This window comes from Prinia subflava, chromosome 5 (genome assembly GCF_021018805.1).
Source record: "Prinia subflava isolate CZ2003 ecotype Zambia chromosome 5, Cam_Psub_1.2, whole genome shotgun sequence".
In the NCBI taxonomy this organism is placed as follows: Eukaryota; Metazoa; Chordata; class Aves; order Passeriformes; family Cisticolidae; genus Prinia; species Prinia subflava.
Window position 1 is genome coordinate 61,327,496 of NC_086251.1, and position 27,369 is coordinate 61,354,864.

The window sequence follows — 27,369 nt, forward strand, 5'->3', positions numbered from 1 at the left end:
CGCAGCAACGTAAAACACCTCCCATGAGTAGTCTGGGTTAATTGAAAATCTCCCCCTCCCCGCTCCCCCATGTTCATGCAGCTTTATTTTGTCGTCTAAGTTATTAAGAATTCGAGTTGTAAAATAGGCAAGTCGTTAGAAAAATTCTTACAAACCACTTTTGTGACAGTGTCTGAGAAAGGCTGGGGTGGGAGCCCCGGGTCAGACCGGCTGCTCTTCACTCTCTGTGACAATAAATCTGATTAAAAAGGAAAAACAACACTCAGGATGGGGTTTTTACATCTCTGCCTGGTAAAACCATGAGTGAAACCAGCTGCAGAGCAAACCACTTCACCCATCCTTCATCCTGAATCCACGGGAGCTGTAGTAAAAAGATCAAAATTGAGGGAATTTGGGTGGGGGGCTGGGACCATCTAGGCTACTTGTGGCTTATAAACATTCCCAGGTGCCAAAAGTCTGGAGTCCAGTGTGAGAAGAACTGGCCTTCCCTGTAGAAGAACTAGAAAAAGACTATGAAAAGGTAGAAAAACCAAAAAAGCACTTTTTTTTTTTTTTTTTTTAAATGGGCTAGAAAGAGTTACCAAAAGGTACCTAAAGACTTTTGCCCTCCTGGATCCACAGGGATTTTTAACCTTTGTGACCTTTGTGACACCCAGCTCCTTTAGTACAGAAATCTCCACATTATGCTTCCCAAAGTGACGATTCCCAAAGTTTCCCAGGAGGACAGAGGAGCAGGGGAAAGCCAGGAGGTGTTTAGCAGCAGGAAGGAGAGACAAGCCACATCCACAAAAGTACAGGCCCAAGGAGGGGCCTGGAGAGGTGACGTGTGTCCCCTGGAGCCGGGAGCAGATGGAGCAGACCTGGGAATAACTGCCCAGCCTGGAGCAGAGGCCAGGCCGTGTGTAAACAGGGAATCAGGCACCTCTGGGAAGGGGCGGCCCCACGGCGCCCGGGACTGCTGCCCTGGCCCTGCCCAACGTGGGGAGGGGGCAGCGGGAACGGGGGAGCAGGAGGGGGCAGGAAGGGGCAGAAACATCCCAACATAGAGCAGTGTCCCACGGTGGGACAGCATCCCACGGTGGGACAGCATCCCATGATGGGACAGCATCCCACGGTGGGACAGCATCCCACGGTGGGACAGCATCCCACGGTGGGACAGCATCCCACGGTGGGACAGCATCCCATGATGGGGCAGCATCCCACGGTGGAGCAGCATCCCATTTTGGAGTAGCATCCCACCATGGAGCAGCATCCCATGGAGGAGGAACTTCCCATGGTGGGGCAGCATTCCATGGAGGAGCAGCATCCCACCACGGAGCAGCATCCCACCATGGAGCAGAATCCCACCATGGAGCAGCATTCCATGGAGGAGCAGCTTCCCATGATGGGGCAGCATTCCACCACGGAGCATAATCCCACCATGGAGCTGTATCCCGTCATGGAGCAGAATTCCACCATGGAGCAACATTCCATGGAGGAGCAGCATTCCATGGAGGAGCAGAATCCCATCACGGAGCAGAATCCCACCATGGAGCAGCATTCCATGGAGGAGCAGCTTCCCATGGTGGGGCAGCACTCCATGGAGGAGCAGCATCCCACCATGGAGCATAATCCCACCATGGAGCTGTATCCCGTCATGGAGCAGCATTCCATGGAAAAGCAGCATTCCATGGAGGAGCAGCATCCCACCATAGAGCTGAATCCCACCATGGAGCAGCATCCCACCATGGAGCAGCATTCCATGGTGGATTAGCATTCCATGGTGGAGCAGCATCCCACGTGGAGCAACATTCCATGGAGGAGCAGCATCCCATTTTGGAGCAGCATCCCACCACGGGGCTGTATCCCACCCTGAGGCAGCATCCCAGCACGGAACAACATCCCAGCAACATTCCAGACCAGCCCCGAGGGAGGGAAGAGCCACCAGGACCCGGGGGAAGAGCAGGGCCAAGCGAGGAGGGCAGAGGCACAGAGGTGTAGGAGGAAGGAAAGACCCGGAGAGAAGCGGTCGAGTTTGATTTTCGACTTTGATTTTCGGATTTCTGGCTCGCCCTGCAGCCGGGCTGGCCCCTGCCCTACGGCAGGAGGTATTTCAGGCACGTCTAAGGCATCTCAGGAGCTCTCTTTGCTTTCAGAATCGCCTCTGTTCCCTCCCTACGGCTTCCTCCACCAGCACGTGGTGCCAAACGCTGGAAAAAAAAGTGTGGAGCGGATGGACGGAATTCAACTCTCATGCACTACCACTGAATGTCATCACAGGGCTATGGGGCACCAAGCACGACACAGGAATCACTTCTACTCGCAGAACCAAAGCTAACCATAGAGAGAATGGGTAAAAAGTGGGGTTTGCTGGGCACACGGAGCTGCCCGTGTCCCCTCCAGCCCCTCCTGCTACGCTACAGCCAGAAATGAAAAAAGCACAAGACCAAACACTGAGTAACGGCACAGCCACCTGACCTGTCGCTATATATCTGACAAATCAAAAAATATTAGCTTGGAAAGAAACCAACAATACCATTCCAAGAAGGTTATACACATCCTTAGCAGTTAACTTTGCTCGGCACAGCTCTGGTGCTTTGAATACGGAACGATCAAACGATTTTGGGAGCGGAAAAGTGACACAGATTTATTCTTTACATGGGATTTTTTTTGTTTGTTTTGTTTTTCTCTTTCTAGGCAACTCTACAGACTTCAGATCTTTTGCCTCGCAATGCAGATCATCAGATTCCCCCAAAGGTGGCCAGGTTCTTTAAACATGCACATCTCTGTAGCTTCCAGGCCGTGTTTTTTACTTATTTTTGTTTAAATGCTGCGGACCAGCAGGTCGTCCCCATTGCTAAAAACTCTACACCAGTGTTCAGGGTGGCCTGAGTGCCCGTCAGGCTCCTCCAGGGTTTACAGGATCACACAGAAGAACTTCTTCTCTCTGAAGGGGTTTTCTGAGGCCGGGACGGGGGTCAATAGCGGGTCCTCCTTGGCGTGGGCTTCGCAGTACGCCATCAGGTCTGCTGCTGCCTTGGACACCTGCAGGAGCAGGAGGAGCCCTGGGTTAGGGACAGGGGATGGGGATGTCCCACCCGGAGAGGTGCCACCAGCAGGGAAGGGCTGGCAGCATCCCTGGGCAGGGAACATCAGATGTGAGAGGAGAACCTGACCAACAGCGCATCCCTGCTGGGGCTGGCTGTGGGCTGGCTCTTCACCTCTGGGCTCTGTGTTCCCATTCCCAGCCTTCCCAGCCTCCCCCCATTCCCAGCCTTCACCTGACAAGGACTGACTTTATCATCCCTGGCAGGGATGCTGCTCTCCCACGCATCCCTTGGCAGGAGCATCCACAGCAGCGTTTCCTGCCCTCACCCACCACCCTCGCTCCTTATTCCAGCAGCTCCCAAGCCACCAGAGCTCATCCCGGCCCTGGAGCACTTCTCCCCCTGGATTTAAGCTCTTAGCAAGGAGCTGAGATGCCTTGGGGACTCTCACTCCTTCCCACCACCCCACAAGGTGATGCTTCCAGCTGCCTCCCACCCCTGGGAATGTCCAAGGCCAGGCTGGAGCAACCTGGGACAGCGGGAGATGTCCCTGGCAGGAGGATGGAATGAGAAGGGCTTTAAGGTCTCCTCCAACCTGGATTCCATGATCCCATCTCCCAGTGCCTTCAGCCAGGGCTGTCAGAAATACCTGAACTGAGAGCATCCCCTCCAAACACCACCTGGCTCCACACCCCAGCTCCCCCCACGAGCTCCGGGCAGCAGCACCAGCATTCCTGGGGGCAGTTCCCGAGGGTCCCTACCTTTATCCTGTCAATGTTGGCCTCCATCTTCAGCTGCTCCACCAGCTTGCGGGCCTGGGCGATGCTAGCAGTGTTGTTGCTAGCCATGGGCAGGCCAGGGGCGCTCCCGGGGCGCGCTGCGGGCAGAACGCGCCAGGGTCAGCCCTGGGCTGCCCCAGCCCTGCAGCCCCCTGGATTTGGGGGGCTCAGAGACACCAGAATGTGGGGCTGAGGATGGCGTGGGGCTGAGGGTGGCTTTGGGAGTGTCAGAGCCACCAAAATGTGGGGCTGGGATGGCTTTGGGAGTGTCAGAGTTACCAAAACGTGGGGTTGAGGATGGCTTTGGGTGTGCCAGAGCCATCCAAACGTGGGGCTGAGGATGGCGTGGGGCTGAGGGTGGCTTTGGGGGGGGTCAGAGCCACCAAAACGTGGGGCTGAGGATGGGATGGGGCTGAGGATGGCTTTGGGAGTGTCAGAGCCACCTAAACGTGGGGTTGAGGATGGTTTTGGGGGGCTCAGAACCATCAAAACGTGGGGCTGAGGGTGGCTTTGGGGGGCTCAGAGCCACCTAAATGTGGGGCTGAGGATGGTTTTGGAGGGCTAAGAGCCACCAAAACGTGGGGTTGAGGGTGGCTTTGGGTGTGCCAGAGCCATCAAAACGTGGGGCTGAGGATGGCGTGGGGCTGAGGATGGCTTTGGGAGTGCCAGAGTTACCAAAACGTGGGGCTGGAATGGCTTTGGGAATGTCAAAGCCACCAAAACGTGGGGTTGAGGATGGTTTTGGGGGGCTCAGAGCCACCAAAACGTGGGGTTGAGGGTGGCTTTGGGAGTGTCAGAGCCATCGAAGTGAGGTGCTGAGCATGGGAGGTGCTGACCCGGGGCAGGGACACACTGCCAGGGTGTCCTCCCCGTTGTCCCCAGATCAGGGACACACTGCCAGGGTGTCCTCCCCGTTGTCCCCAGATCAGGGACACACTGCCAGGGTGTCCTCCCTGCTGTCCCCAGAGCAGGGATGCCACTTTGGTGACACCGGGAGTGTCCAGAGCCCAGCCTGCAGCAGCAGGGCCCCAGCTGAGCTGTGCTCTGGTGTTTGCTGTTCCATGACAGCCCGGGACAGCAGCAGGAATAGGGGAGCAGCATTTCTGTGCCAGGCTCCTTCCCTGCCCACCATGCAGCCTGTGCTGTGCCCAGTGTGTGTCCGGTGTCCCCTGGCCTGCTGGCTTTGTCCCTGCTGCCAATTTGCACATTGAGATGCTAAACAGGATGCTGGAGTTTCCTGTTTCTGGAGATTTCTACCCCAGGCAGGGAGGGGGGGGATGCTCATTAAGGCCACTCCAGGCTGGATCCCGGATGTTTTTCCGGCACCTTCCACCAGCAGTGAGCTCTGGCAGAGGCAGCAGGGTCCCAGCATCCAGCTCCTCCAGCAGCTCTCCTGCCTGGCTGGGGCTCCAAAATGTGGGGTTTTTTTCAGGATGTGCTGTAGCAGGGCACAGTGAGACCCCTGGGCAATGGGGCAAGCCCTAAAACAAGGGAATTTTAAGGAAAAGGTGAGGGCATGCCCAGCTCAAGCTCATCTTAAGGGGTTTAGAGTGTTTGGAGAGAGGGATTTACAGAAGGAATCAACCCAGCACTGGTGCCTGCTTGGAGGAGGAGTCGTGCCAGGGCCAGCCGGGGTGTGAGGATGAGGAGGGGAGCACAAAGAAAGATTATTTTTTACCAGAAGCCGATCTCTCTGGGGATTTGTGCCTCTAAGGGAAGCTCTGCTCCTCTTGGCCCTTCACTGCCTTCAAACAAAGAGAACAGAAAACGAAACTCAGCCCGTGGGACCATCATTGGTGGCACCAGGGACCCCGAGGTCCCTGGCAGACGCCGGGTGCCACATCCCAGGCTCCTTCCCCGTGTCCCCCCGCCCCGTGCCATGCCGTGCCAGCCCAGCCCCCAGTGACATTTTCTGGCTGCACCCAGCGAGGTTTTCAGCACAGGAAGAGGTTTCAGTCAGCCCAGGGCTGCTGGCAGCCCCATAGCCGGGCTGGAGGATGCACAGGGGTGTGGAGGGAGCTCTCTGCTGCACAGAACTGGTGCTGGGCTGCAAGGAGCAGCTCCTGGGCAACGCTGCCCTGACCCCAGTGCCAGCCCTGATCCCAGTGCCCCAGCCCTGATTCCAATGCCAGCCCTGACCCCAGTGCCAGCCCTGACCCCAGTGCCAGCCCTGATCCCAGTTCCAGCCCTGACCCCAGTGCCAACCCTGATCCCAGTGCCAGCTCTGACCCCAGTGCCCCAACCCTGATCCCAGTGCCAGCCCTGATCCCAGTGCCCCAGCCCTGACCCCAGTGCCAGCCCTGATCCCAGTTCCAGCCCTGACCCCAGTGCCAGCCCTGATCCCAGTGCCAGCCCTGATCCCAGTGCCAGCTCTGACCCCAGTGCCCCAACCCTGATCCCAGTTCAAGCCCTGATCCCAGTGCCAGCCCTGATCCCAGTTCCAGCCCTGATCCCAGTGCCCCAACCCTGATCCCAGTGCCAGCCCTGATCCCAGTGCCAGCCCTGATCCCAGTTCCAGCCCTGATCCCAGTGCCCCAACCCTGATCCCAGTGCCAGCCCTGATCCCAGTGCCAGCCCTGATCCCAGTTCCAGCCCTGACCCCAGTGCCAGCCCTGATCCCAGTGCCAGCCCTGATCCCAGTGCCAGCCCTGATCCCAGTTCCAGCCCTGACCCCAGTGCCAGCCCTGATCCCAGTGCCAGCCCTGACCCCAGTGCCAGCCCTGATCCCAGTGCCAGCCCTGACCCCAGTGCCCCAGCCCTGATCCCAGTGCCAGCCCTGACCCCAGTGCCAGCCCTGACCCCAGTGCCCCAGCCCTGACCCCAGTGCCCCAGCCCTGATCCCAGTGCCCCAGCCCTGATCCCAGTTCCAGCCCTGACCCCAGTGCCAGCCCTGATCCCAGTTCCAGCCCTGACCCCAGTGCCAGCCCTGACCCCAGTTCCAGCCCTGATCCCAGTTCCAGCCCTGACCCCAGTGCCAGCCCTGATCCCAGTTCCAGCCCTGACCCCAGTGCCCCAGCCCTGATCCCAGTTCCAGCCCTGACCCCAGTTCCAGCCCTGATCCCAGTTCCAGCCCTGACCCCAGTGCCAGCCCTGACCCCAGTTCCAGCCCTGATCCCAGTTCCAGCCCTGACCCCAGTGCCAGCCCTGATCCCAGTGCCAGCCCTGACCCCAGTTCCAGCCCTGACCCCAGTGCCCCAGCCCTGACCCCAGTGCCAGCCCTGACCCCAGTGCCAGCCCCAGCTCCTGCTGGATGTGCCCCCCTCAGCCCTGGGCCATCCCTGCAGGTTCAGCTCAGCCCGTGCTGTCGCTTCCATGTGGGTTTAGCTCCTCTCTCCTCACTTTTTTCGTGGCTGGAGAAGGGTTGGAGCACAGGGTGCATCCCCCCTGCTTCTCCTTGCCCTGCAAGGCTGTGGAAGGTGCCGTGGTTGTGGCACAGCACCAGGGAGAGCTGGGGCAGGGTCAGCCCAGAGGCTGCTGCTGCCTGCTGTGGGTGCCACAGGGACCCCCCAAGGCAGCAAATGGCACCTCTGGAAGTGCTGCAGAAGCCTGTGGATGTGGCATGTGGGATATGGGACTGGCAGTGCTGAGGGCTCGAACTTAGAGGGCTTTTCCAACCTAAACAATTCCATATTGTGCCCTTTCATACCCAGGAGCTGCTCCAGTGGCATTCAGGGACTTCACTCATTCCATGTTTTGGATCCACAGGAGCAGGGAGGGCAGCTGAGAGCATCCCCATGGCTGTTACATCCCTGATCTTTAAATAATTCTGTATTTCCAACCCTCCTGGCACCCTCCTGTGAGGAAACCCTCCCTTGCTCTTACTACAGCCAGCGCCAGGGACACTAAAACAGGGAAAACAGCCCCAAAAATACAGGAGGGAAGGGTGGAACTCTCCTGGGAGGGGTCACCTGTGAGAACAGGGACAATGTTGGGGACTCTGGGGTAACTCAGAGGAGCCTCCCAGGAGCCACCACACCCTCAGCCACTCTGCAGTGCTTCAAGAAAAAACCAAGAACCAGTTTGGGGCCAGTGATGGGTTTAGAGCATTTCCACCCCTGGGGAAACCTGGGGCGTTTCCTCCACCATGAATAACAACAAAAAAAAAAGCAGCAGATGACACTTCAAAGTGAGAGAATGTCCCACCCCAGAGAAACAGCTCCAACAGCTCCTCAATGTCCCACCCCTGGTGAAGCTGCTCCAACAGGGCAGCCACAAAAGCAGCTTTTAAACCCCAGAGAGAGGAGACCCCGCTGTGCCCCCAGGAAGGTGTGGAACCACCAGGAACAACCCCAAAATTCCATGGGGTTTGTGGGGGGTTTTTTTGTGTGTGTTTTTTGGTGGTTTTTTGTTTTGTTTTGTTTTGTTTTTGTGAGGGGGGTTTTGGTGTTTTTTTGTGTTTTGTTTGGTTTTTGGTTTTTGTTTTTGTTTTTGGGTTTTGGGGGTTTTTTGGTTTTGTTGTTGTGGTGGTTTTTGTTATGTTTTTTGGTTTTTTTTTGTTTGGATTGGATCATGGAGAGATGGAATGGTTTGGGTTGGAAGGGACCTTAAATCCCATTCCACTCTTCCAGGGTGCTCCAAGCCCTGTCCAACCTGTCACTGGACACTTCCAGGGATCCAGGGGCAGCCACAGCTTCTCTGGGTAACCTGGTCCCACCCTCATATTCCCAATTCCCAATCTCCCATCCCTCCCCTGCCCTCTGGCAGTGGAAGTCATTCCCCATGTCCTGTCCCTCCAGCCCTTGTCCCAAATCCCTCTGGAGCTTTCTGCATCCTTTAAACCAATCCAACCCTTTCCACACACAATCAATCAATCACCCCCTGCACAGCAGACAAATATCAAAACAACCCGGCGAGGTCCCGAGCTGTAATTACAGAGCCCAAAAGAGGCAATATCCATGTCCTGGCCATGTTAAACATCATTAGCATGGAAATAACGAGGAAGAACTCATTAACCTGTGGGCTCCAAGGCAGGAATCCCATTATCCAGGCACACACGTGCCATTAAATGAGGGGAATAAGGCACTGCTGCAATCCCTTGGGAGAGCCTTGGAACTCCTTTCACTGCAGGCAAAGCTCTGGGTGTGAGAGCAGCCCCCTGGAAATGGGAACACCAGGAAATGCTGGCTGGGTTTTGGGATTTCACTTCACTCTTGGGATTTTGGTGCCTAAGACCAAAAAAGCTGGCCAGCTCCAGCTGAGCTTTGCTGGAGAAAACTTGGAGATAAATTGGGATAATGGTGGCACAGCTCCTCAGTGACCTGTGTCCCATCCCGCCCCAGCATCCCGGGAATTCCCAAATTCCCCAAACGGGGTCAGGCAGGCTCTCTGCATCTTCTCACCTCCAGTCCTGGCTCTGGCAGTCCCATCCCTGTGCCAGCCTAGGGGGGGATGTCACTGCTAGGAAATACAGGGAATACTGCCAGGAATAATGCCAGGAAAATGAACTTCCCTCTAAAGGCCACGCTCAAAGATTTTTCCAATCTCCCCTCTCATAGGTGGCATCAATGTCCAAGAGGAGCCTGGCCCAGAAGTGCCCAATGGGCAGGGGGTACCTGGGCATCACCTGGCCCTCCCAGACCCACCAGAATCTGTGTTCCTGCAAAAAAATCCATTATCAATTCTGGGGGAAAAAACCCAGAAAAGATCTGATGGGAAACGGCAAAGAAACAGTGAAAAAACAGCAGAAAATGGCAAAAAAATGGACAAAAACCCAGTGAAAATTGGAGGGGGAGAAGAGAAAAATTGAGGGGAAAATGGGGAAAATCTCAGTGATGCAGGGGGTACCTGGGCATCACCTGGCCCTCCCAGACCCACCAGAACCTGTGTTCCTGCAAAAAAATCCATTATCAATTCTGGGGGAAAAAAACCAGAAAAGATCTGATGGAAAATGGTGAAGAAACAGTGAAAAAACAGCAGAAAATGGAAAAAAATGGGAAAAAAGGGCAAAAAAAGCATTAAAATTTGGGGGAGGCAGGGAAAAATTGAGGGGAAAATGGGGGGAAAAATGGGGAAAATCTCAATGATGCAGGGGGTGCCCAGGCATCACCCTCCAGAACCAGCATTCCTGGGAAAAAATCCAGGATCTATTCTTGGGGAAAAATCCCAGAAAAGATCCGATGGAAAACAGTGAAGAAATGGAAAAAAAGCAGCGAAAATGGCAAAAAAAAAGGCAAAAAAACAGAAAAAAAAAAAAAAAAAAAGGCAAAACTTGAGGGGGGAGTGGGGAAAGATTGAGGAAAAAATGGGGCAAAAAAATGGGGCAAATCTGGGATAAATTTCGAGGGAAAAATCCCAGAAAAGATCCGATGGAAAATGGAGAAGAAACGGAGAAACGGCAAACAAACAATGGAAAACAGAAAAAAATGGGAAAGAAAAAAAAAAGGGCAAAAATTGGGAGGAAAATGGGGAAAAATTGTGGGGAAAAAAGGGGAAAAAATAGGGGAAATCTGGGCTGAATTCTGGGGAAAAACCCAGATGAATATTTTGGCATTTTCCCTTGGATCTGAGGATGCTTTCTGGGGTGGTGTTTGGTTGACTGCAATGAGTAAAGAGGAGCTGGGGCTGAAGGAGAGGAAGGGGCTCCAGCAGCTTGGCTTGGCTTAAATCCCTGCCCTGGGAGGGTGGTGAGACCCTGGCACAGATTTCCCAAAAAATCTGAGCCTGCCACAGGCTGGACAGGGCTTGGAGCAACCTGGGACAGAGGAAGGTGTCCCTGCCATGGCAGGGGTGGAGTGGGATGAACTTTAAGATCCATTCCAACCCAAAATTTTCTGTGATTCCATGAAAAACGCTGGCAGTCAATGTCTGGACACAAAAATGTTGCTGCTGGTTTTTGCTAGTTGGTCCCAAAGCTCTAAAAAAAACCTCATTTGTTGCTGTCTGCTGAATGAAGAGCCTTTGTTGAATGACATTTTTTTTTTCTGTCACCAAACAGGCACCAAAAATTGGGATTTAGGTGGGCAAACAGCGAGGCACATCCCTGATGCAGCTGGGCCAGCTCTTGCTCTGCTCATTGCAGCCTTCCCAAAATCTCCACCTTTTATCCGTGATGTGGAGCAAGAAATGTGGATGTGGAGCAGCTTGATGGGATGAGAGTGGGGTTGAAAGTGCTCTGAGCTAAAAGCCAGCACTGCTCCAGGCCAGGGGCCACCTCCCTGGATTCCTGGATGCATTTCCACACCCAGTGGCACATCCAGCCCCAAAAAGCCCCGGCCAAAGGAGCATTTCTGGGTTCTCCTTTTTTTTTTTTCTGCTAAGCTGCCCTCCTGTTCCTCCCCTCCTGTTCCTCCCTTCCCAGCTCTGCCTGCAGCAGTGATTTGGGTGATTTGGCTTCGTCCAGCCCTGCACAGAGCTGGGAGCTGTGGATCTGGGGGATCCTGGAATGAATCCTGGGGCTGGATCCAGCTCCAAACCCGCGGCACCGCAGCTGAACCACCTCCGGAAGGTTTTCATCCTCTTTTGGTTGGGTTTTAGCTCAAGGTCTGAGTGGGTGGAGATTGGAATTCTCCTAAATGTTAAAAAAATGGAAATTTCCCATCCCTGGAAGTGTCCAAGGTTGGATGGAGCTTGGAGCCACCTGGGATAGTGGAAGGTGTCCTAAGTGGAACTGGGAGAGCTCCAAGGCCACTTCCAACCCAAACCATTCCACAATTTTATGATTTCAAGGGTGATTAATTAGTGCAATCACCCCAAACAGGCACTGCCATCACAGAAGGGGTCTCTCAAAGCACATTTTGCACTGGGCTGGGTCTGTCACTGTCCAAAGGCAGCACTAACCCCGGGAAGCATCCCTGGAAAGCAATTCCTGCCATTCCTGGAAATGCAAACTGGCCCTGAGTGAGACCTCACCACGAGACACCTCCTGCACCTCTCGGGGTCTCTGCCCACCCAGCTGTGCTCCCTTCCAGCTGTAAACCTGTGGTACATCCTCTCCTATTCCAGAAATGGGAATAGGCAGGAAGAGGCACTGGAATTGGCAGCACAGTCACTGGAGGGATTTAAATCCACGTGGATGTGGCACTTGGGGACATCAGTGGTGGGGAAACGACCCCAGAGGGCTTCTCCTCCAACCTGAATGATTCCATAATTCAATTTTCCAGACTTTTTTTAACCTCCCAGCAAGGTTTTTCTCTGCTTTCTATAAAACCCATCTGTCTCTCTCCCCTCCGAACCAAAAGGAAAAGCAGGAGTGAGACAGAAAGTGCTGACATTGGCCAGGCCAGCACCTCTCCTCCCCCTCACCACAAAAACTGAAAGCAGCATCCCCCACCCTGAAAAACAGCTCCTTTTTGGGGTGAAATCAGCAGCCTCCCTGCTCCTTTCTGTCAAAAAAAGTCATATTTTCCACCCCTGATGCACCAGCATTTTCTGCTCAGTTATAGCAAAGGGGGTGAATCCTCCTGGGACAGGCAGGATTTGGGGAGAGCAGGGATCAGGGTTGTTCCTACCAGGCAGGCACCACCCAGGGGGGGTTGGGTTCAGAAAAAAGGAATTTTTTTGGTCAAAAAAGGGGTTTTTTTGGTCACAAAAGGGTTTTTTTGGTCCAGAAAAGCATCCAGGCTGAGTATTATAATGGAGAATTTTGTCCCAAACCTCATTCCTGCTGGGATTTCTCCTTGTCCCTGTGCTTCCCAAGAGCTGAGCCCAGCCCAGCTCGCTGCATCCCCACTGAGACAAGCAGGTTCTCCCAAAAACTGCCTTTTCCTCCCCAAAACCAGCCAGGACGCAGCATCCAGAAGGGATAACTGGGAACAGGGCTGGTGCTGGAGCGTGGGAATTCCTTGTGAGGGGCTGGACGGCTTTGCCAGGCATCTCGTGGCTTTTGCTAAAAGCCATGGCTAAAAATAGGTGGCTCAGCTGAAAAAAAAATTGCTAAATATATCCCAAAAAAGTATAAAAATACAACAGGCAAACCAGAAAATAGCAGAGCCACGTTTTCCAGGGGGTGGGAGATGGGACAGTCTCATCCATCCCAACAGGAGTTACAGATCCGGCTGGGAAAGGAGCCTTGATACGCCCAAATTCCACATGTTTCACTCTTTCCTTAAGGAAAGAAAATGGTCTGAGCTCCATTTGTGCCTGTGAGCTTCCCTGGGGCAAAGAAAACCTTAATCCTGAGTGTTGCTTCCAGCCACAGCTCCCAGCCCCTCTCCAGGGGATTTTATTCCCTTTCCCAACCATTTTTTTTTTTAATACCAGATGTCCAACACGGTGTTTAAATCTCCAGGAAGCGGCTTGCAGGTCAGAGATGTGCTGGCAGATAAATAAATAAATGAGCTGAGAGACAACAGAGCGGGGAAAAAACCCACGAGCCTGTTTCCATGGCAGCAGCTCCGTTATCCCGGCAGCATCCCATCCCTCCCGCCCAACGGGAGAGGCGGGATGGGCGCCCCTTGCAGCCCCATTTATTGATCCCAGAATAATTTGGCTTGGAAAGGACTTTAAAATCATCTCCTTCCACCCCCTGCCACGGCAGGGACACCTTCCACCATCCCAGGCTGCTCCAAGCCCTGCGCAGCCCAGCCTCGGATGGGAATTTCCAAAGATGGGAATTACCAAGGCAAGGCAAAGGGTATTTTCTTTTTCTCTTCCCGAATTTTGCTTGGAAGGAAGAGCTCAGCACTGGGATGTGCCCTTCACCCACCTTGTGTGCCAGAGCTGAGCACGAGTGGAGCTCAGAGGGAGTCAGGGGGCTCAGGCCTGGCATTCCTGGGGTGTCCCTTTTCCCTGGAGCATTCCCTGCCCAGGTGCACGGGGAACCTCAGTTTGTTTTCTCTCCGGCCCCTAATGGCTCAAACTGAAGCAAACAGGAACCAACCTCGACTTCCTTGTTTTGTTTTTTAGTGGTTTTGTGGTTTTTTTTTTTAAAAAAAGATCGTTCAGGTGAAGGACCAGCAGCCTGCTCTGGTCCCTCCTGCCACCATTCCTACAAGATTTTGGCTCTCTCCATCCCACTGGCACAGGGAGGGAGCACAGAGCTGCTCCAGGGTTGGAAGAAGGGTCCAGAATTATGGGAATGCCACTGGGGAATGTTCTGGTTGTTGAGCAAACTCCAAACCTGCTCTAGGGCTGTTATCTGGGGGAAAACCCTGGGAAAAAGGGATAATCCCAGAGGTGGGAGCAGATCAGGGCCTGGGTGTTCCCTCACCTTGGCCAAGTACTGGGGAATGAGGATGCCCAGATTCTGAGGAATGAGAACGCCCAAATATCAAGGAATAACATGCCCAAAAACCAAGGAATATCAAGGAATTCCCAGCTCCTGGGGAAGTCAAAGATGCCCAAACACCAAGGAACAAAGCTGCCCAAATATTGAGGAATTTCCAGCTACTGGGTAATTCAAAGATGCCCAAACACCAAGGAATGCAAATGCCCACACAAAGGGCAAATCAGGAATTCCCAGATGCCTGGGGAATAATGATGCCCAAAGACTGAGGAAGAAGGGTGCCCATAAAAGAGGGGAAAAAAGAAATCCCAAATACTCGGGGAATAAGAATGCCCAAATTCTAAGGGATAAGGATGTCCAAATATTGGGGAATTTAGGGCTGCTAAAATCCTCAGGAATAAGGATGCCCAGATACTGAGGAATTAAGATGTCCAAACACTGGGAACATGGACACCCAAATAGTGGGGAATTCAGGGATACCCAAACACTGAGATTCCCAAATACCTGGGCAATGAGAATGCCCAAAATTCTGAACATGGGTGTCCAAATACTGGGAAAGAAGAATGCCCAAATACTGGGGAATTCAGGTCTGCCAAAATATCAGGGAATAAGGATGCCCAGATCCTGAGGGTTGAGAAAGCCCATACAGAGGGAAATACAAATTCCCAGATATTTGAGAAATAAGGGTGCCCAAATACTTGGGAACAAGGCTGTCCAAATGCTGAGGAATAAGAATGTCCAAATCCTGAAGGATAAGGACTTCCAAATCCTGAGGAATAAGGATGTCCAAATACCAGGGAATAAGGATGTCCAAATACCAGGGAACAAGGATGTCCAAATCCTGAGGAATGAGGATGCCCAAATACCAGGAATAAGGATGTCCAGATACTGGAAAATAAAGATGTCCAAATCCTGAGGAATAAAAATGTCCAAATTTGGGAGAATGAGGATGCCCAAATACCAGGGAACAAGGATGTCCATATACTGAGGAACAAGGATGCCCAAATACTGGAAAATAAAGATGCCCAAATCCTGATGAATAAGGATGTCCAAATTTTGGGGAATGAGGATGCCCAAATACCAGAGAATAAGGATGTCCAAATCCTGAGGAATGAGGATGCTCAAATACCAGGTAATAAGGATGTCCAGATACTGGGAAATAAGGATCCCCAAATCCTGAGGAATAAGGATGCCCAAATTTGGGAGAATGAGGATGCCCAAATACCAGGGAATAAGGATCCCCAAATCCTGAGGAATAAGGGTGCCTAGATCCCAGGAATAAGGATGCCCAGGTCCTGGGGAGCAAGGCTGGCATCTCCTCCTGCTGTGACACAGAAGGGAAGGGGCCTGGGCTGTGACACCCCAGCAGGACAGATAATGTCACACACGTGTGACACATCCTGTCACACCAGCTCCAGCTCCAACCCTGTGCTCCCCACCAGGGCTCAGCCCTGCCACAGCTGCACGTCACCAAAAATGAACGTGCCTTGAGGTTTCATGGGGTTTTTGGGGGGCTGGGTTGGGTTTTTGAGGTTTAATAAAATGTAAAGCAGCACCCAGAGGTCACTGGGAGACCGGGGGCTGCTGCAGCACAGGAGTGGAGAAGAGGAGAACATCCAGCTTCAGAAATTCCCCAAAATCCATGGATGGGCCAGAGTATCTGCAGCACACTGATCACAGAATTCCAGACTGGTCTGGCCTGGCAGAAACCTTAAAGCTCATCCCATTCCAGCCCCTGCCATGGCAGGGACACCTTCCACTATCCCAGGGTGCTCATCCAGCCTGGAACGTTTCCAGGGATCCAGGGGCAGCCACAGCTTCTCTGGGCACCCTGTGCCAGGGCCTGCCCACCTTCCCAGTCAGGAATTCCTTCCTTATTTGCTCATCCAGCTCTAAACTCCTGACCCTTAATTAAGGGAAGCAGCCAAGTGCTATTATTTCATGTTAATTAACATATCCAGCCATGGGTTTCAGTTTTTAACATCCTGCTCTTAAGTATTGTCCAGGTCAAGATAAAGATCTTGATAGGAGGGTGGGAAATGAGGATTGGAAGGGAAGATGAAGGGAGAGCTGCAGATGGAGTTGTTTCTCCCAGCATCACATTTCCAGAAGGATTTTGATATTTGGCTGTGTCAACACCACATTTCCAGGAGGATTTGGAAAAGGACAAACCCGCCCTGAGCCTTACACAAATAAATCACCCCAAATTCAAGGCTGGGGAATGGTTCGACTCCACCATCTCAGGGATCTCCTCCAACCTGAATGATTCCATGATTTACCACTCCCTGCTCATTGGCATGGGGACACAGGCACCCTTTAGGACAAGACTTTGCCCTGATTTGGTTGAAAAATCCTATTTTAGGGGCACCCTGCACGTGACCACAGGGAATGGGAAGGACAATGCTGATTTTGCCACGGCTCGTGCCAGGTTGCTGCGCCCACCCCTCTGCAAATCGGTTTTCAGTTCAAATAAACCCCAAATCCCTTCTTTTTTTTTTTTTTTTTTTGGCTAGAGCCTCACTTTTTTTCCCCTCAAAAAACCTCCTGCAGCAGGCAGAGCCTTGGGCTGCAGAAATCCTCGTGATGAGAAATCATCCTCGGATGATTTCACCCCGATCAAACCTTTATTAGAATTTTATTTTAAGTAACACTCACAGGGAGCCCAATGACCCTTCCCAGCCTCTGGGAATCACCCAAGTTACATCAGCAGAGAAACAACCCCGTTAAGCAGCCCCATTAATCTGAGCCCCCCCACCACCCACAGGAATTACCTGAGACTGCTTTAATTAGGTATCCACCGTGCAAAAGAATTAATTAATTGGTGATAAGCACCTGAACCACATTACTCATAAGGCTCTATTTCAAGCTTCAAATACAGCAAACAGGTCACAGCCCAGCTGAGAGTGCAGACAGAATTCCCAGGGCTGCTGCCTGGTCTTCCTATCCTTGTCATGGAAGGAAAAGGCTGGGAATTTTTTTTTTAACTTTTTTTTTATTGGTATTAATTTTCCTTCCCTCCTTGGAAGCGTTCAAATCCAGGCTGGCTTTGGAGCAACCTGGGGTAGTGGGGATTGTCCCTGCCCAAGGCAGGGGGTGGGACTGGATGATTTCAAGGTCTCTTCCAACCCAAACCATTCAGGGATTCCATTTTTTTCCAGGTTTTTCACAGCATCCAGAGCTGGTACCTTTAGCACAACTCCAATAGTGGCTGCAGCACATGGAGATGGGAGTTCTGTGACAATGTGGGGGGATTTGGTGCATTTTAAGCATGGGCTGGGGGATAAAACCCCATTGTCTTGGGGCTGTGAGGGTTTCTGAGAGAGCCGTGGAGTGAGTGAAGCATCTGCTGAGGGCCACATCCCCATGTGGAGGAGCCACATGCAACGGGGGAGGGTTTAGCAGGTTTCTGAGGGGGGAAAGAAGAGGAAAAGGAGAGGGAAAAAGGGTGTAAAAGGAGGGGGGAAAAGAGAAATAAAAAGATTAAAAAGAGAGGAAAAAAGGAGGAGAAAAAAGAAGGGAAAAAAGGGAAAAAAGGAAAAAATCCATCCCTGTGTATTCTATATTTCCACAATCCATAACTTTGAAAAGGAATTTACTGTGCCTTGTGCTGGCTCTGACATTTCCCAGCCTGGCAAAGCTGAGGCTGTGAGAGAGGGTTCTCCAGGCCAGTGGGGATGAGGGCAGGGATGAGGGCAGGGATGGAGAAAGGGGTGCAGGCAGGGATCCAGGGATGTGGGCAGGGATCCAGGGATGTGAGCAGGGATCCAGGGATGTGGGCAGGGATCCAGGGATGTGAGCAGGGATCCAGGGATGTGAGCAGGGATCCAGGGATGTGGGCAGGGATCCAGGGATGTGGGCAGGGATCCAGGGATGTGAGCAGGGATCCAGGGATGTGGGCAGGGATCCAGGGATGTGAGCAGGGATCCAGGGATGTGAGCAGGGATCCAGGGATGTGGGCAGGGATCCAGGGATGTGGGCAGGGATCCAGGGATGTGGGCAGGGATCCAGGGATGTGAGCAGGGATCCAGGGATGTGGGCAGGGATCCAGGGATGTGAGCAGGGATCCAGGGATGTGGGCAGGGATCCAGGGATGTGGGCAGGGATCCAGACACGGATGCAGATGTGGAGCAGGGCAGAAATGCAAGCAGGGATGCAGGAACTGATGCAGGCAGGGATGTGGGCAAGATGTGGGCAGGGATGCAGATGTGGATCAAGACAAGGATGCAGGAACTGATGCAGGCAGGGATCAGGGTAGGGATCAGGGCAGGGCTGCAGGCAGGGCTGCAGGAACTGAAGCAGGCAGGGCTGCAGGCAGGGCTGGAGCCCTGGCACAGCTCAAACCGGGTTATTCGGGCGGGCTGGCAGAAGTAGGTTGTTGGCGCTGCCGCTCCCCGCTCGGTCGCCGAGCTGACCCATATTATCCCAATTAAATTTCACTCCCTGCCCCGCTGCTGCCTCGCTCGCTCTCTCTCTCCCCTGTGCCCTGCTGCATTCCAGGCTAAAGTAGGCCCTGGGTCTGGAGGCAGAGAGGACGCCTGGGCCCTTCCCCAGGAAGGAGGGGGGGAGGGCACGGCCAGCGTGGCAGAACTGGGGCAGGGAGCAGCGGCAGCAGCAGCAGGGTGTGCTCAGCAGCTTCCCTTTGCTCCAGGCCTGACCCACCTACATTTTCCCTGACCACGCTGCTCCTGCCAAACAGCAGAATTGCCTTTTCCCTCCCCAGCTGCTCCCTCGGAGCCTTTCCCACACCATGCCCTGGCTGTCTCCATCCTCCCCGCTCACACACACCACCTCACCTTTCCCACAGAGCCCTGAATCCCTGAACCAGCCCATTTTTCCCCCTCAAACCCCTGGCAGAGCATCCCTGCCACGCTTCCTGCTGAGTCAAGGGCGCAGCTCTCCCACCCTGCCGGCTGTGGGATGACACACGCTCAGCACACGCCGGGAGAAGCCGCCAGCCTGGGCGGGCGTTTCACACTTACACGGCAGAAAAGAAGAAAAGATGAAAAATTCCAAGCCTGGGGAACGCTGCAAAGCCTGGGTGAAGCAGCACAGGGCAGCTGGATCCCCTCCCTGCCCATGTCTGTGCCTCATTTATCCCCCTCCGTGTCCACTGCCAGAGTTTTAATCCCTCTGGAATTGCTGCCTTTGCAGCACGATGCTCCACGAGCTGCCTGCCCCGGGATTAAACACCTTTCCCTGCCTGCCTGCTGCTGGGGAACTTCTGTTTCAGGGGCTTTCTGTATTTTTCCTGAGCTGTAAAGCCACTGGGAGCAGCTGCTCTTTGGGGGCTCCCAGTTCCAGGCAGGATGCAGGTTCAAAGCCAGCCTAACTTTTACATCATCTCGTAGAAACACTTACACAGGGCTTAGATTTTAGGCTTAAAAAATAATAATCAGCACCTGCCTTATTTGCTGCTTATACCTCTCCTTAAGCCTGGCTGGCTGCATTAAAATAATCTTTTTATTCCCTTTATTCCCCGTTTTTATTCCCCGTGTGGAGGGAGGGAGGAGGAGGGAGAATTCCCCCCCCCACTGGCATTAAATGGGGAGTGAGGGAAGCACCAGAGGCGGATACAAATCCCTGAGCAGGGCTGTGAGGCTGAGCAGTTCTATTAAACCAGCTGATAAATAATGCAAGGGGTTTTGATGGGGCCGCCCAAGCAGCACCACGTCTCCAGGAGATTCAAAATCCAAGGGATGCAGCACAGGCAGGCTTCCAGAGCTGAACCCAAAGCCTTTCCCAACACCTGAAGCTGCCCAGGGTCACACTGGAGCTCTGTCCCCACTGTGTCATTGCTCCCTCCCAAGGTTCTACACAAAGCCATGGAATCCACCAGGCCCGGTCAATGTTCAGCGTTTCCCAAGGTGGAGAATCTCTGCTTGGGCGCTTTCCAGCAGGATCTGAGCTGCTCCAGCAGCAGTCATGGGCCTGGAGATTAACTAGGAGAGGTTCAGAGAGGTTCTGATGGGTGGTTCACAGGTACAAACCCCAAACTGCTGCAGAACCAGCAAAGGAAGCCCCTGAGAAGGAACATGGAGAATACCTGGAGCATGGAGAAGGCCTGGCCATGTTCCTGCAGGACATCCTGGGGACAGCTGGACCCACATGGTGACAGCTCTGATCTGCCCTGAGTGATGGGTGAGGGCAGAGATTCCTTCCCAATCTCCCATCCATCCCTGCCCTCTGGCAGTGGGAGCCATTCCCTGTGTCCTGTCCCTCCAGCCCTTGTCCCCAGTCCCTCTCCAGCTCTCCTGGAGCCCCTTCAGGCCCTGCCAGGGGCTCTGAGCTCTCCCTGGAGCCTTCTCCTCTCCAGAGGAACATTCCCAGCTCTCCCAGCCTGGCTCCAGAGCAGCTCCAGCCCTTGGAGCAGCTCTGGGGCCTCTCTGGATTCACTCTGGGCACTGAGAATTTTCTCTGTCCTCAGGAGCTCTGACCCAGCCCTGCCTGCTCCTCCCAAGGTTTAAGGGGCCGCAGACAGAACAAAGCCCTAAGGATGACAAATGTCACAGGCAGGGACCTGCTGGCTCTGCCCCGGTATCCCCTGGTGACAGAGGGACTGTGAAGACATTTCCTGGCACCCCTGACTCTCAACACCTTCTCCCTCCTCCTCCTCCCCTCCCTTCCCTGCACCTGCTCCAAAGCAGAACCAAAGGCTCCAAAGAGGAATCAAAGCAACGCTGAGCATCTCACATCAGCTGACAGCTGGAGCTTTCTTACCCAAAATGACCCCAAAACAACCCAAAATGACCCCAAAACAACCCAAAATGACCCCAAAACACAGCTCCTCCTAATCCACAGCTCCTGCACAGGGATTCACGGCTTCAGGGGGGATTTTAAGACAACTGAAGCCTGACGAATCCTTCCAGCATTCCCCTTGAGGGGCTCACCCCTCAGGCTGTGGTTGTTGGACACCTGGCAGTGCTCCCTGTGCCATCCCAGGGGGATGCTGCAACAGGTTAAATATTCCTGAAATTCATCCAGGCCCTGGTGTCTCCTCTGGGACAGCTCAGATGGGAACAGGAGGGAAACCACGGCTCCTCCACACCCCTGCAGGCTCTGCACAGGGACACCCTGGCTGTCCCCAGGGAGCCACCACCAGGATGGCTCTTCCCTGGCTGCAGGGGCTCAGCTCACTGGAAAAGGAACCGGGAGAACAAATCCTTGAAAGGGAATTGGCAAAAACCGCACAGGAATCGAGGCACTGGCACACCGTGCCCAGGGTGGAGTCCCCGCCCTGGAGGGGTTTCAAAGCCGTGTGGATGTGGCACTTGGGGACATGGGTGGGGATGGCTGGGCTTGAAGATTTCAGAGGCCTTTTCCAACCTGAAGAATTCCACGATTCTATGCCTGAGGTTTCTTGGCACAGCAGCACCGACAGGAGAGACAGGACAGCGACCTGACCTAATGACCATGATAACCATAATGACAGTAATTAGCACATGGACCCTCCCGGCAGTGTCCCCGCTCTCCTGGAGGTGCCAGCCATGGGAACACCGGGGCTCCAGCTCTTCCTACCCGGGCAGGTGCAGGAGGAGAGGCAGGAGGGGGGTCCTCAGCACGAATTTACTCCGGGAATGTCAGGAATTAGGTTTGGTCTCTTCACGGAGGCGCTGGTGGTGGCACGGGGCACCGATGTCCCCACGGCACCGATGTCCCCATGGCACCGGTGTCCCCATGGCACCGGTGTCCCCACAGCACCGGTGTCCCCATGGCACCGGTGTCCCCGTGGTCCCTGCTCTGCCTGCAGGGATGGGCACAGGCAGCTCAAGGCACAGGAAGGGCAGGAAGCAGCCAGGCTTTGGGGCTGGGATTTCTCCCCCTGCACTGAGGATGCAGCAGGAGGAAGGATGCTGAGCAGCCCAGTGAAAGCAGGAACACCCAGGGGTTGGAATGGGAATATCCCGTGCTCTGCCAAGGGTTTTTCCCCTTTGGAGGGATCTCGTGTGACCCAGGAAGGAGCACGGATCCCTGAGGAGCTCCAAGGCTCAGGCAAGGCAGCCCCTTCCCACACAGACTGCCCATGCAGGACCTGTCCAGGCAGGAAAGCTGGGATGGACAGGGATCCTAGGGATGGACAGAGCCAACTTTCCTTCCCAAAGCCCTCAGGGAGCAAGAGAGGACAGCAAGATAAACCTGTTAAACTGAGCCACCGGCTCAGCTGAGGGAGCTTATCCTGGAATTCCAGCAGCCCTGGAATGCCCAACCTGAGCTCAGCTGGCTCGGGAATCTGCCTGAGCATCACCCACAGCAGAGAACTCCAACCAGGATCCAGCAACGCCGGAGCTTCCCTTGGATAAACTAATTAACCCGGGTTCTAACGAGGAGGATGATGACAGACAGGAGGGGAAGGAAACTGCTGAGTGAAAAGCCAGGGAAGGACGAGATAAGGTGAAAACTAATTGTGTTTGGGAGGATAAGCAGGTCCTGGTGCAGCTGCTTCCCAGGAATTATCCAGGGTGTCTTAGCTGCAAGGTGCTGATTTTTCAACGCTTGGTCCAATGTCAGTGCAGAAGGGATTTTTATTCCCGCTGATCCCGGTGCTTGGAGTCCATCATTCCCACATGGAATGCAGGAGATTTTAGGAGCGATTTTAGACTCCAGCCTCAGCCCTGCTGCATCCTCACCCATCCCAGATGGTCTCAGATCCCTTCCAGCCCAAGCCACCCCGTGATTCCATGATTCCCTGCTCCTGCATCCAGCTGCCTCCCCGCCCCCCCAGTGCCGCCTGGTCTCTAATCAATGGCATCATTAATTAATCACTGGCCTGATCCGACACCCACACCCCACCAACACCATCCCAGCCACTTCTGGATGGGGTTTGGAGCAAGCCTGGCTTCTCCAGGGAGCCAAATCCGTGTTCTCTCGGCCAGCTCAGACCTGCCTCTCCTCGGAGCTGGTGTGGAGAGCCAGGAGCCCCAGTCCCTGTCCCTGTCCCCTGTCCCTGTCCCCTGTCCCTGTCCTCTGTCCCTGCAGCCATCCCGAGCTTCCCCACGAGCAGCAGCACCAGGAGAGCTCCTGGCCATTCCCCCCGGGATTTTGGGTGGACAAAGCTGCTCCTGTGCTCCAAAGGGAGTGGGTCTGGAGGGGTTGCACCAGGCGTGTGGCACCCAGAAAGAAAAATACACATGGAAAGCTGGGCTGGAAGTGAGCAGGGAATAAAACTGTGTGAGGACACACAAAAAATTCCTTGGCCGGTGGACTGGGATGCACCCACATCGTTTCCATGGAATGGGGCTCCATCCCCCCCTGCCTTTGCCCTCATCCCTCCTCCCCACAAAGAGCCTGAGCTCAGAGAGGGAGAACAGCGAGAAAAGAGCCTGAAAAGCAAGAAAAACTGAGAATCCAAGCGAATCCCTCAGCTCGTTCCTCCCTTCCGTGCTGGCTGTGGGCACACACGGACACACCCCGCTTTCCCATCCTGCCTTCCCAACCCGCTCCGGGCACAGGAGCGAGACCCTTGGAGAAGCCACGCTGGGAACTGATGCCACTCGTGCCTAGAAATTGAGTTTTCCCAGGGTGAAGGCCTAAATCCCAGCCCAAAGCGGGGCAATCCAGCGGGAGGAGCAGCCACGTGTCCCGGGCGTGCCCGCCTGGAGCATCCCGGCCGGGCAGCGCTTTTTGGGGACACGGAGGGTCCGTGGGGCTCCGGCACCGCCTCTCCAGCCCTCATTACTATGGAAACAGCCAGCGCCGGCGCCTGCCTGTCCTCCTTCGGTGACTCACCGGGATCCAGGAGCCCCTGGAATTCCAGCGGGAACATCCGCGGGGCTGCTGGGTGGGAGGGCACTGCCCACCCCGGGAAAATGGGAAAATGGCATTTTTATTGCATTTTCCACCTGGCACGGGGTGGCAAAGCAGCAGGCGGGCTTGGGGATTAACAGCAATAATAATAATAATAATAATAATAATAATAATAATAATAATAATGATGATGATGATGATGATGATGCTTTTTCACGGGCTCTCAGCCATCAATCCATGGGAATCCCTCTAGGATTGCCCGCTCCTGGTCTTGAGAACTCCCACGCCATGGAGCAGCAGTTATCATCTCCCCCAGATCCAAAATGTGCCCCACGAAGCCACCACCAGCTCGTGACTGCAAGGAGAAAATCCCTTGAGATCCTGCATGCTGGTGCCTTCTCCACTGGGAGCAAAGCTGGCAGCTCCCAGGGGAGCTGGGAGGGAGCACGGGCACGTGCAGGCACCGTGTGAGGACCACAGGTCCTCCGAAGCTGGGAATATCCCATTTTTGGGGAGAGGCTGCCTCCAGTCATTATCCAGGTGATGCTGAGACTGCCAGACTCGTGTTCCAGGTGAGCAGCATCCCTGCCTCCTCCTTCCAGGCTGGAAATGCCTAAAAAAGCCCCAAAACTGGTGCCAAGGAGCAGCTGGGGCGATGCCCGGCCTTGCAGGGCTGACACAGAAGCTGGGGTGGGATGGGGCTGAGCCACATCCCCCAGTCCCACAGCAAGGGTTGAGAAAAGCCCCGTGAGAACCCCGGGAGCACCTCCAAACCTCCTTCTGGAGAAAGGCTTGGCCCCAGGGCTTTCCTGGCAATAATTAATTGAGTCATATTTCAACCCAGCCAGCGGCCATATGGTAGGGAAGAGGATTAAAATCGCATGCTCCAGTTGCATTCAGGGAAATCCAGTTATAAGGAAAAATCCTCAGTGCCTGGCTGCAGCCTGCTGCCCGGGGATGGGCTGCTGCCACCATCCACACGGCCCCAGCCCCTTTTCCAGGAGTGAGGAGCACGGGATCCCTGCAGAGGAGAGGGATCGAGAGCAATTCGAGGGAAATAGGGAAAGAAGGAACCCGGAGCCAGCAGCGGGAAGAGCAGGGGCAGATCACTGCTGCTCCCAGCCGCTGCCCTTTGGCTACCGTGCTCTAAGTTCATTAGCAGCTCGTTAGTAATTGATTAATGAGGGGGCATCAAGGATTCTCCTTAAATATAAATCATTTTCCACCGAGGAGGTGAAGATCATGGAATCACTGACGGGGATGGGAAGGGTCCTTAAAGCCCAGCCCATTCCACTCCCTGCCATCCACACCTTCCACTGCCCCAGGCTGCTCCAAGCCCCGTCCAGCCCGGCCTGGAGCAATTCCAGGGATTTGGGGCAGCCCCAGCTTCTTTGGGAAACCTGTGCCAGGGCCTCGCCACCCTCACAGCCAGGAATTTCCTCCTGATATCAATTCCAAATCGTCCCTCCGTCAGGTTTTTGCTGGATTCTCCCCTCCCACAGGGCAAGCGAGCCCTGGACCAGTTTTCCTCGAGCTCATCTTCCCGGAGATTTTCCCGGGAATCCTTCACCCAAAGCACTGCTGGGAAAAATGGGGATTTTGATAGAAATGCTGGGAGAGGGACGGGGCTGTAGGGATGGACCTGCACGGGCATCACCCCCAAATCCTTCCAAGCCAGGCTGGAGCTGATCCCAGCTGAGGCTGCTGCAGGGATTTGGGGTTGGGAAAGTCTCCCCGTTCCCTCCTTCCCGTGATTTAAAGAAAAAATCAGGGAAGAAAGAACACTACGTCTCATTCATGCACGGCGAAAGCCTTGCCTGTGATGGCAAATCAGCTGATTAAGGAGGATCAAACCCTCTAAATCCAACCTTTGTTGCGAGACTGAACTCCCTGTGCAAGGCACCTTCCCGCTCCCAGCCCCGGCGGGGCGGGACCCCCGCGCCCCCATCGCCCCCGAGCCCGCGGGGTCCCGGTGGGATGCGGCGATTGAGGGATTTTGGGGGGATTTCGTGCCGATCCAGGAGCGGCTCGGTCCCCACGGGGGTCAGGGACAGCGGGTGGCGGCCGTGGGGACCGCCCTGCCCAGCCCCACCTGCGCCAGTGCGGACGGTGCGGCCAGAGCCAGCCCTCCCAGTGCTACCAGTGCCCCCAGTGCCAGCCCTCCCAGTGCTCCCAGTACCAGCCCTCCCAGTGCTCCCAGTGCCCACAGTGCCAGCCTCCCAGTGCTCCCAGTGCCAGCCTCCCAGTGCTCCCAGTGCTCACAGGGCTCCCAGTGCCAGCCCTCCCAGTGCTCCCAGTGCTCACAGGGCTCCCAGTGCCAGCCCTCCCAGTGCTCCCAGTGCTCACAATGCCAGCCTTTCCAGTGCTCCCAGCGCTCCCAGTGCCCCCAGCCCCGCTCCCCCCGTCCCCGGCCGTACCTGGAAGCGGGCGGCGGTGCCCCGGTCCCCGCGGGGCGGGCGGGCGGCGGGACGGACAGACGGACGGACGCTGGGATGGATGGATGGAGGGAAGGATGGAGGAAGGGATGGAGGAGGGAGGGCCGGAGGGATGCGGCCGCAGGAGGAGGAGGAGGGTGGTCAGCAGCAGCCCCGAGCGGCGAGTCCCCACCCAGCTTTGTCTGCGCTCATCCCGCTGCCTACAGGAAGCGGCTCAGCCCCGACTTCCTCCTCCTCCTCCTCCTCTTCTCCTCCTCCTCCTCTCCTCCTCCTGCTGCTCTCCTCTCCCCTGCGATCCCCCGGCTTTTGCGGATCGCTTTTGCCCGGAGCCCGCTGCCTCCTGCTCTGCCTCGCAGCCCGCGCCGCTCCCTCTCCCTGGCTCTGCCCATCCCCTGTCCCCGTCCCTGTCGCGGTCCCTCCTTTGGCCCCGTGTCCCTCTCCCGCCCCATCCACGCCCCGGCCCCCACCCCACACACGCTCCGTGCCGACCCCACAGCCTCAAACCCACCCCTCCTGCACCCACCGCTCCTGCACCCACCCCCCTCGCACCCCAGATTCCCCCCGAGCCCCTCCTGACCCCCCCATCACACCCCTAAACCCCCCCTGTACCCCATCCCTGCACCCACAGCCCCCCTAACCCCACCCCTGCCCTCTCTCACCCCCTGCACTGCCCCAAGCGCTCCATGCCTGGATCATTCCACATCCCTCGAGCCCCCCAAAACCCTGGATCCCTCCCAACCCTTCCCTCACCAACATCCCCTGGCACTCCCAAACCCCTCCCTGTCCCTCAAACCCTTCCCAACTCAGAAGTTCCCGTTTGGGGCACAGCTCAGGGGATCACTCAGTATTTTATATTTTCTTTTCACTCCGTATGAGCCCACATGCCCAGTTTGGGGGATTTCAGGGGGAAGATTTTTGAGGCATGAGGGAGCTGATTGGGTTTTTATAAGGTGGGTGCCCAGAGAAGCTGTGGCTGCCCCGGATCCCTGGAATTGTTCCAGGCCGGGTTGGAAGGAGCTTGGAGCAACCTGGGGTGGTGGAAGGTGTCCCTGCCCCTGGCAGGGGATGCAATGGGCTGGGATTTAAGGTCCTTTCCAAACCAAACCGTTCTGGAATTCCATGATTTTATGAAAGGGAGTTCCTGTGTCCCCCAGGCACGGCTGGGGCAGGGGGCACAGCAGAGCTGGGGAGGGGCACAACCCCCAAAAAAGCCCAAAAGAGCCCCA

The 27,369-nt window shown here is 55.1% G+C and overlaps 1 protein-coding gene across 1 annotated transcript; it reads right to left on the bottom strand.

The window, feature by feature from the left end:
* Window positions 1-1,577: 1,577 nt before the first annotated feature.
* GNG2 (G protein subunit gamma 2) lies at window positions 1,578-26,502 on the bottom strand. The gene is made up of 4 exons (XM_063399692.1): window positions 26,126-26,502; window positions 5,484-5,550; window positions 3,788-3,903; window positions 1,578-3,024 (listed from the first exon to the last, which is right to left on the bottom strand). Exons 3-4 carry the CDS (start codon window positions 3,872-3,874, stop codon window positions 2,896-2,898), a joined length of 216 nt encoding a protein of 71 aa, XP_063255762.1. The 5' UTR covers window positions 3,875-3,903; window positions 5,484-5,550; window positions 26,126-26,502; the 3' UTR covers window positions 1,578-2,895.
* Between the last annotated feature and the right edge of the window lie 867 nt (window positions 26,503-27,369).

Coding starts and splice junctions, on each gene's coding strand:
- GNG2 (XM_063399692.1), bottom strand. CDS start 3,874: ATGGCTAGCAACAACACTGCTAGCATCGCCCAGGCCCGCAAGCTGGTG. Junction 3,025..3,787: donor CCAACATTGACAGGATAAAG/GTAGGGACCCTC, acceptor CTGCTCCTGCAG/GTGTCCAAGGCAGCAGCAGA.